At 36.6% G+C, this 10,570-nt stretch overlaps 1 protein-coding gene across 1 annotated transcript in view; it reads right to left on the bottom strand.

The window, feature by feature from the left end:
- Positions 1 to 1,402: 1,402 nt before the first annotated feature.
- CNOT6 (CCR4-NOT transcription complex subunit 6) overlaps positions 1,403 to 10,570 on the bottom strand; it is a 33,586-nt gene continuing 24,418 nt past the window's right edge. The window contains exons 8-12 of the mRNA XM_082490138.1: positions 9,987 to 10,141; positions 8,866 to 9,020; positions 7,669 to 7,899; positions 6,150 to 6,352; positions 1,403 to 5,487 (exon numbers count right to left, since the gene is read on the bottom strand). Of these exons, the coding sequence (XP_082346264.1) occupies positions 5,275 to 5,487; positions 6,150 to 6,352; positions 7,669 to 7,899; positions 8,866 to 9,020; positions 9,987 to 10,141 (957 nt within the window). The 3' untranslated portion in view covers positions 1,403 to 5,274. The remainder of the gene's footprint in view (positions 5,488 to 6,149; positions 6,353 to 7,668; positions 7,900 to 8,865; positions 9,021 to 9,986; positions 10,142 to 10,570) is intronic.

Genomic DNA, 10,570 nt, shown 5'->3' with positions numbered 1-10,570 from the left:
TTGGCACGGTTTCCTTACAGACAGATGTCCCAATACTTACACACCAGGTTAGCAGGTTTGAAGAGCTCAAAAACTGCAATTTGGAACCACGCGACAACTGCACTCATCTTAACATGTAACATTAAGCAGACTAAATGCATCAAGCGAAAGCCCTGGAATGGTTTTACCATTGAGGACCAAGTAAGTAATTTTCATTCCCATCCCAATAGTTGGATTTCTAAAGCCAATATTTAATTGGCGTGGACATTACCAAACCAACTGCTGCCACCAGAAAAGGCTTGTTCCTGGGCCTGAATTCCCACAAATACTCTCGAGAATAATTCTACACACTCCACTTTCTGGATGGCACTCTCAAATATGCTCACCCAACGCTGTGCACACGAAGCCTGTGTTACACACACCATCTAGTGGCAAGACTGCAAATGTGATGGTGGGAATTAACATCTCATCCCTGAGGCAGAACCAAAGAGAAATCATTGCTGAAGTCTGGAATGGACTCATCGCTCCGTTGGGGACTTACGGCTGCTTCAAGACAGCAAATTTTAAACCTACAAACCGGCTGAAGACTCTGGGGCGTGTGGTATTCACGGAAATGATGAACTAGATCACTTCTTTCAAAGCAGTGCCAACACACAGGACGTGAATTCTGAAGAGACACAGGGGTGCCAGTGAGATGTCCCGTGTGCTTCAGTGCTTTACACAGCAATGGTGCTCACGTTTTATGTTTTCCGTTGCTAGTGATGGGAACATCATATAAAACGTACGAGTCTGCATTGTTACACATACGCTGCGATACAGAAGAACCCTCCCAGAAAGAGCATGATATTAAAATAGACTAAGGACAAGAGTTAGCTGAACCTCATTACAACAGCAATAAAAAAAAAAAATAAAAAAAAAATGCAAGTTTTCACTTTGTTCCCCTTCTATGGTAAATTGATGGAATCTTTGAATCCATTCCCACTGCCAGACTCCAAGGCTACTTTGGGCTTTCTGGGGTGGAAAGAGGAAGGAAGGAACGGAGTCTACTGGACACAGACCAAACCTGCAGACCCTACATGGCACAACTGACCTCGCTGACTGACTTGGGAAGGTCAGAAGATGGCCAGATAAGAAGACATGAGGTTGAGATCTGAGTGGGTGTGGACACGGGTTTTCCACAAACTCTGGAGGCGTTACTAACCAGGTCTTCACTTTGCAATCCAAACCCAAGCGATTCAAGCAGCTTTCGAGTCTGCAGATCTAGAAAGTTACAGAAAGTACAGGAAAGTCCTTCTGGGATTATCAAGTTTCTTACATGCGCCCGTTTTACCCCTAACACGCTTCACTCACTTTGGCCGTATGGGCAATTCTTCAGGAAAAGCTTTAGGAATTAAGTTAAAATATGAATTAGACTTCAAGAAGGTTTGAAACAGATATTGGATTTATTGGTCAGCTATGAGTAGGAAAATACATTGGTAAAGAAAAAGAAGACCCTGTATATAAATATAATACTAACTAGTTAAAATTTGACCAAGAAGAAAGTTCCACTGAAGAGAACAGTAAAAGCCCTTGTTTACCATCAGACCATATTCAGTTTCCCATTTATCTTATTGAAGAGCTGCCTATAGACAAATGCAACATTCTTTGAGCTTAGTGCAGATAATGTGCTGGTTTTTGTTACATGAATGGTAAACAAGAGTTAGTCCAGTGCATTACACATTATACAGAAGTACTGTGAATAAAGACTAAGATATTCTATTTTAGACACTACTTAAACATACCAAGACACTTAAGTATTACAAATTTATGCAACCAAAAGAAAAGAATAGCAGTTAACATACTAAAAAAATACTGTGTCCGGCTGGATGAAAAAGGCTTGCTACTTAAGCGGTTAACTGATTTTTTTTTTAAAGTTTTACAGTGTAATCAGTTCCCCCCCAATGGTGTTGTAATTATTTTGTCTTTCATACAGGTTTTGTGTGGTTGGAAAAGCAAACCGTAAGCTATTTTCTAAGTCTGGTCTAAAGGAAAAAACTTGACAGATTTGCTAAGGTTACATCAAAGATACATACACACAATGTTCTTAAAGTGAGTTTTGTCAAATGTGAGCCAAATTTACCTTTTGGTTTTTTAAGCTGCTAAAAGGAAAAAATAATTACAACGCACACCGATTTATATGCTCTCCCCCCCCTACTTGTGTTACGTTAAAAGCAGTAACTTGTGGTATTAGTCTTGTACCTCTAATCAATTCTTTTAGGTAAAGGTATATTTCAATTTACACTTTGACACCCAGAATTCTCAGTAACTGTAAATAAAACTAGACAAGATATGGCTGACTGTACTTTAAGTGGAATAAAAGCCTGGTTTAACCTAAATAAATCCTTTCAACCCCAGGGGTGTTCTGTGACTTTTGCTATATGTGCTTTTACAACAAGAACACTGAAGGTACGTTATGGCAAACACCCAAAACCACCTCGAACAAAAATATTGCAAATAACCATTTTGTGTTAAAAACTATGAAGCAAACATTTTGATTTTGTGAAGACACAGTTTATTGCCTTATTCTATGTTATAGCTGGAAATTGAGACTTTTGAGTTAGATCTGTTTGACACAGGAGTATACCTTCTTTGAAAGATTGTTTGACAAAGTTTCTCTCAGCTCTGTTTTGGTGCCATCTGGTCTTTCCCTATATTCAAAATGTTTCTCCTCCCTTCAGCCCCCGAGTCATAGCTGCAGTCCAGTGAAAACCCAGTGAAGTCAAAGGAGTGTCTTCAGTGTATTCAGTGGGTTTTCAATCGGGACCTGATGGACTACTATAAAAGCTGGAGGAAACGGTTATTTAAACGGTCCCTTAGACTGCAAGGTGACTAAGCAGGAACAGCTGTGTCTCCAAAAGCACAAGGGGCCAGATTTTAACATGCTGTCATGAATTCAAATATTTAAGACTAAGCAATACAGGAGAACACGTATTGGATAAAGCTCAAACCTTTAGAATCTAACAAGTGCACTCAAGCTCCAGCATCTATTAAAGGAAATTATCCCCCTCTAAGAAATACAAAATGAGTAAGTGCTTCCCTTCCCCTTCTGTAAAGCTTTCTGGACTCATTACACAATCCAGATAATCAGAAAAGAAAAATAGTTTGCTCAGTTTGACAAGCTAAATTGGCTCATCACCACTGGAAATTGTCATGATGTACACTACCAAGACATCATTAAGGAAACATGAGTAAAACACCTTTTATTCACACTTTACAAAAAAACCCAAAAAAACAAACAGAAAAAAAATAACACTACGCATTAAATCTACTACAGCAATACTACCAGCATTTCAATGTACTGATTATAAACTGGACATGTTTGGTGTTTTCACAACTAAAACCAAAACAAAATAACCCCAAGAGATCAGGTCCCAGACAAGGATTCAAGATCAAAATTCCTCCTATTGAAATTTTAAAATGTACATTTTATATAACCGACCTGTTTGCAATTTTTACTTTCAAGCTTAAAACAGAACGGTTTGAGCACAGTTACGTGCTGACTACTTTTCAATAAAATTTTGAATCATTATTACCAATCCATTCTCTTATATATAAAAATTCACAATATTTAGAAAGTTTTCTCTTAATGCTCAGTGTCCTTTTGCTTCCCTGCCCGCAGCTGAAACAAAAGCTGTTTAAGACCAAGCTCTCTAGCTCCAGTTTTTTTTTTTTTTTTTACATTGATTATTCAAATGGTATTAGTTTAAGGAGATGATAAACTCTCCCTCCTAGGATACAAATAGACAAGTTAAATTTGTAAGCTGTTACATACTTGGCTCCATGACACAAATGGCACTGAGGGTACACTATATAACTTCAGTCTTGCTTGACACTTTAAAATAAGACTTGGTCACTTTAAAAAAAAATGATCTGAAGAATTGTCTTTGGGACCTGTATTGAAAATGCATTTATTTTACACTGCTTCATCAATAGAAAATGTAGGGTCGGGTGTTTTTTTTTCTTCAAGGAATTACACTTTCTGAAACTGAGGAACACACTTAAACGAAAGAGAATTCACGATAGTAATTCTTAGTGGGAAAGACGGCACTGTGCAATGACACTGAAAGAAGCAGTGCATGGGTATTAGAAGCTAGAAACTGTGTACCCATAACCTGAACATGTTCAAAAAGTGTGATATTCAATGCTTCACAAAGGAAAAAAGATGCCACAGCTTATACAAAAGTATCTTCATAAAATTTTCACAAGTGTTAACATTATTTAAAAAAATAAAAGAGGATGCACAGGATCTCTCTGCATGCACAGGCAGTGCTAGTTGAGAACAAATTTAAGCAGGCACAGTGGAGATAGGACAAGTATTTAAAACTGAAATGAAGAAGCTGTACACAAATATCCCTAAATTTTACTTCAAAAGTTAGAGATGAGAAAAATATCTGAGTGTATACACATCAGCAATAACTTTCTATCCATACAGGTCTACTTATATTCACTGCTTAGCTTATCTGTTCTGCGAGAACTCTATGCTTTTCTCTCTTTTAAAAATCAGAAATAGACAGAATGTATTTAGTTATCTCTGTAAGATATCAAGATTTTATAGGTCTGGATTTTAAAAGCAACGTTCTCAATTGAACATAAAAAGTAGTACAAAAGGGCTAACGAAACCCTAACAGTGCAAATCATTAGCAGAGAAAACCTGTGACAACCTCTTTTACAAGCTGGCCTTTATAACACATGAAAACAGATAAAAATTTAGCCTTAGTTTACAATACAATCATTTTCCAAATCTGATTTTTCTTTTTTTAAAGTACAAAATCTCATAAATCAGGTTTTCTGTTGTTCATATACAATCAATAAAGGCTAAATTCAAATTCTATATTTTACAAACAAGTCTGAAAAAGGAGGGAGTGAAGTACGGAAGAATGTTCTGTGGATGTTCCTACTGGCCTCAAAAAAGTAGTGCTACAGATAACTGTGCAAAGAGAATATACTGTATAACAATTCCCTATTTCAAGGCATGAAAATGTCACGTTGGATAAAAGAAACAGGAAGGTTAATTGTAACGTATTAAAGAAAGGTGCAAACGCACCAATCGCTGTCGACAGTATACAAAGTATGTTGGGCTCAGAATTGTGTCTGTTGATAGCACCTGGCTTTTACTATGTCTTTAGCAAATAATTAGATTTAAGATTAAGATTATTAAGAAAAAAAAAAATCCCTGTTGGCCATACCTCACTCCTCTATATTCAGATTTTACAATTGTACAAGTTAGATTGAGGTTGCCCTCTAAAATGTACTTGACTACCTCCTGCCAGGGAGATGGATTCCATTTACAGGAGGCAGGAAAGGCAGCAAAAGCTCCAGTTGTGCAAAAAGTGAGAAGTGGTCAGAAGGGATGAGTGGATGTGGACAACCACTTATATTGTTCTCTATTAACCAATGATGATCCAAAGGTCCAAGAATGCCAAGTATGTTTAGCTGAGGTTTGGAGTAGAAGATGTAGTCAATAATACCCTAAAATAAGAAGAGAAAGAAAATCGATTATGTTCTAGACTCAAGTTATTGTTCCAAACAAAAGGTGAGCTCAGTATTATGAGTAAGTGAAATGCCACCATTCCTTCTCCAACAGCACGTCATCAACTCAGAAGACTTCTGCTTCCTATATCCCATGGGTATATACAGATCAGGAGAACAAAAGAAAATTCTGCTTTGCTTTCGGGGGTTGTAATTTCCAACCTCCTACAAAGCTTCAAATCACATTCCTCTGATTTTGACAAGGAAAAGAACCATCTTTGCTTCCCCAGGCAACGGAGCACTGAGAGTTTTCCAGTAGCAACATGGATTATTTCCTTGCAGTTGACAGCTTAAGTGCCCCTGTTGTACGATTTCATTTAGCTTGGAGCATTAAAATACAGAATCTTCCCATTTACAGGGAAGGTTAACAGCATCCCAACTCTCACAAATCTATTACAAGTTACTAACAAGAAAAAGGAAAGTTTGGTTTCTAGGAGATTGAAGTGTTGTGCACTCTAGTTTGCTATGTTCTAAATATAAACTTGGTGAATTTACTGTTAGCTACCCAGATTAACTTCTTTGTTAAACAATTTCATACAGCAAATCACATTACTTAAACTTCAAAGTGGAAAACTTTTCCAAAATATCAGCCAAGTCTTTACCTTGAAGTCAAATGTGTAATTTGTGTAAGGCATTAGACCATTCTCATAGGCACTCTTCAACTTGAAACCATGGGTAATTCTTCCATTTGTTGTTCCATTTTTTCCATTACAGCTGAAGTTAGTAAGACTCTCATTGTATCTCAGTTCCTTAAAATCCTTGTGGTTTGTTTCCACTCCACCAGTGCTCAAGTACTCAACAACACCTGTTAGGAGTGGGACATACAAAAGAAGGTATTAACAAGCATTAAGCAAATAAGAGCGTGTAGGTACTTCGAGTCATCTATGCAACTTTATGCTTTACATAAGCAAAACCTTAAACACAAATACAATACAGTCAGCAGCAGTTCTTTTTTAAAATTGCAAGACAACGTTTATTTACATCAAGAGCAAAGTCACCTAGAACAGAGACATCCTATGATTAGGGAAAAAAAAAAAAAAAAAGGTTAATAAGGAACAGACGGGGGGGGAGGGGGGGAGATGAAAAGCATGGAAGTAAAATTCTATAGATGCTAGATAGGCAGCTTCCTCCTCTCCTTGTCTCTACGCTCAGGTCTTGGCTTTCAACTTTTGTAACACTACTTCAGATAAAGTTAACTTTAAAGAGGCTGCAAAGCTAAACTGACAAGATTTGTGTCTTGGAAAACTATGATCATGCCTCTTCATTTCAGAATAGCTGTGCTAAGGTTCCGGAAGGTAAAAGAAGCAATTAGTTGTTCTGAAGACACAATCAGACACATGAACTGGCTATTGCAATAGCCACTAGTGATACTTGCCTTCCCGGCATCAAAGAGAATCAGATTTCCAGTACTGCTGAGCAGTAGCTGCTCCTGTCAACCCTAACAGATGTTAAGAGATGCCAAGCAGAGGCCAGAAGGAAGGGACATCAGGAACAGATTATTATATTGAACAACTAGCAGTAAGAAGGAAGCTCTTGAGTTCAGCACTTCAGCTGGGTACCTGAGGAAGCCAAGGCGGCAATCACTGAATCTGTTCTTTTCTTGCACTTTATAAAGTTGCCACCAAGTACAAAAACAAGTTGTGTGTTAGTAAAGAGCTCTGAAGAATCCATTCCTGGTAGGAGCTGTATGGAATTTTAGAAGGCCTAAAACATTTGAGCTGCAGAAAATGATTATATGGTGGCAACTTTAAAGAGAAGAACCTATCTTCTCACACTTAAAATTAAGAAAACCCGATTATCAGCAGCATACTCATGTCTCCCGTTATTTTTGGAAGATACATTCTTCCTTTCCATTCCTGTATTGTACGGTAACAATGAAAATGCTTCTGAAAGACCAGACGCAACTATACTCCTGCATAGGCAATACAGTCACTCACAAAAAAACAGTTCTATCTTTTCTCTCTTCCTTCTATTTTCTTCGTACCTTTAGAGCTTATGATATCAAACAACATATTCTTTAACTTGAAAACACCTTTAAAAGAGTCAGACTTAAAAATTTGTATCGTTACACAGTTGAAACAGTCAAGAAAAAAAAAAAACAAAAAAACACAGAAGTCTTACCAGAGTCTGGCAGAGAATTGAGATCTGCACACAGTACAAGTGGAATGGTTCCAAGTTCTCCCGAAACACCAGGTTTGAGACTACGAGAAGCTTTATCAATAATGTTCTTTACCTCGGACAGGAACATCATAGTCTGAACCAGCTTCACATCAGAATAATCTGGGTCCCAATGCATATGTGCATTAGCTACAAGAACTAGCTGCTTTTCCATCCCAAGATGTGGCTTTCCAGCTAAAATTTAAAATCAGTTATTTACCTTACATGGTCAACAACAGAAGACACTATTATTGAATTATAAACAAGATGGTTCAGGGGACAAAAAAGTAAAATAAAATACCAGTGTAACTTGAAGAAGGTTAATACCACTTAATTTAAGAGGGTCATACAACTCCTCACATCTACTAAGCCGTTTTAGTTGATATAAAGCATTAGGAATAATCGTGTTCCACATTCAAAACCATTAACAGACAGACCATCTTGTTATAGGTAATGCTTATGAATCTAAGAATACTGTGAATTAACATAAATAACAGATAATCCCAATTACAGGCAAACAGCGTCATTCTAAAAAAATTACAACAGTTTTCTGCAGGTTGCAATGGTAAACAGGCACTGCTCATATCTTATCAGGCAACGAGCTCTGGATTTTAAGTTATACACGCTATAATCTCCCTCTCTTGCTCCAAGTGCTTCTTAAAAGTCTTGTTAGAATCTGAATTAATGAAACATCATTTGGATAAATGCAACACAGGTTGAGTAGGTACCCACTGCAATACTTACAAAGCCAATTTACATTTGCTAAATTAAGAATGACAGGGCAGAACAAACAGGTTGTATAAGCACGACAGTGAAGAAAATAACGAGCTAACATGATGCAGATACACGATCCAGAAACACACAACTAACACCAACTGATTCTTTGATACCTGTACATAACTTCAAGCCAAAAAAAATCACTTGGACTCAAGTCTTTGTACTTTTTAAGCAAAATGGTTTAAGTGAGGAAAAAAAAATCCTCATCATTTAAGCAATACGACTTTTCCCCAAATCCTCTTTGGAAATAAATTTGTCTGAGCATACAATACGAAAAGTTATATTCATCTGCAGAACCTAGCTTCTCTGATTTACGATAACAAAAGTAATGTTCTTCATTCACAAAATATATTCCATTAAAAAATTAAACTAAATAGGACTTACATGACATTTCTATCAACTCCTTTCGCAGTTCTAACAATACAGCAACTCCAATGTTATCTTTTGTCATGACTCTGTTCAGCATAGCTTCTGAACCTTCTGAGTTTGCCATAGCTAGTTGATTAAACTCAACAGTATGTTTTTGAACCAAAGTAAATCTGAAATAGAAACATCATACGTATTTTTTTCAGCAGCCAGATACAAAAAGAAATGTTACAGGTGATACTCCTTCTAATTAAAGCTCAAACACATTCATGATGTGAAAATCTCAGCCAATCACACAATTTCATAAAATCCTGAACTGAAATCAAAGGACACACTTTTCCTAGCAATTTTTACATATTTTATACTACCTTAGTTTCGATTAAAATATTTTATTTCCAGAGAGAGACAGGTTGAGAAACTATAGGAAACGAGTGCTTGTTTCTAATTCAAAGATGCAGGCTTAATAGATAGGGACTAAATAATTTTTCTAAGCCAAAAGGTATCAAACCTGATACCTACATTTACTTGTGGACACAAAGGAATGGGAGGAGGAAGGGAAATTATTACACTCGTATCCAAACAGTTGTACAAGTACAATATGACAAAAATCAGTAAGTGCTGCAACTCTTCAATAAAGGCTGTTTTTCAGAAGCGAGCAGTGATATTAAGTGCCTTGCCTTTTGCTTTATCAGAAGACTAATGTACCAAAAAGTCAATGTCATCTGAGGTCTTATTTCAGCAATTTTTGGGATTATCAATTCCTTTAGTAAAAAAAAAAAAAAAAAAAAAGGCAAGAAAGTAAGACATTTTCTTCCTTTTTCATTATTAACACCTAATGCTGGGACATGCACTCAACAATTGTAGCATCATTTAGTGAACTCCTAACCTGCGCTGCTCTAACAGAATGAAATTTCAACTTAAACAAAAGTTCAGGGTAAAATTTTCTATTGTTAGTTACACACAGAATGACTTCTCTTGTATAGATCATTCTTTCTAATGATAGAGATGCTCTATAAGAAGCACTGAATGGCTACAAAAAGGACGTCTAATGTCAAACTGTTTGAGCTATAGACTGACCTGAGAAGATACGTGAAATAGAGCAAGACACAACAGAAGGCTTGGCAAAACACATCACTTACTTTTCTGTTTTGAAAAATATTGCACAACCATCAACATGTTTTCTTTCCTGTTCTGACATTGTCCTAGCTCTAGATTTTGGACTGAAGAATCCATTGTAGCCACGTTCTTTCAATTCTACCAGGAAAAAACTGTAGTACTGTTCTGTTTCAACCTCCTATAAAGACAGCACAGCATGAATGTACTATTAGCAAAATACAGAAGACTGATATTATTTAGATTCTTCAGAAGTGTAAATTACTTTCAAATTAGATTTAAGGGAAAAAAATTTAAGAATTAAGTACCTCAGAGAATGCAAATTTGAGAGCAATATCCCTATTTTAAGAAAATATAAATGAATTTCTGTAATCTCCAGAGTTACGATTATCTCAAGCCTTTTATTTGAAAATGTGTCAATTATGGCCCCACATACACACGCAGGCACAAAGACACCCCCACATACATTTCTTTGATCAGCAGCTGCTGGTTCACATTCCAACTGTGTGGGCTGAAAAGCATTCTTTTGATGTCAAGCAACAAATAATGCTCTAAACACCACTTCTTTTTTCTTTTGTTTTCAGAAGGTTTTGAAAACAGACCATTTACT

This window comes from Vanellus vanellus (genome assembly GCF_965231255.1).
Source record: "Vanellus vanellus genome assembly, chromosome: 13".
Taxonomy (NCBI): Eukaryota; Metazoa; Chordata; class Aves; order Charadriiformes; family Charadriidae; genus Vanellus; species Vanellus vanellus.
This window is presented reverse-complemented; position numbering and strand designations above follow the sequence as displayed.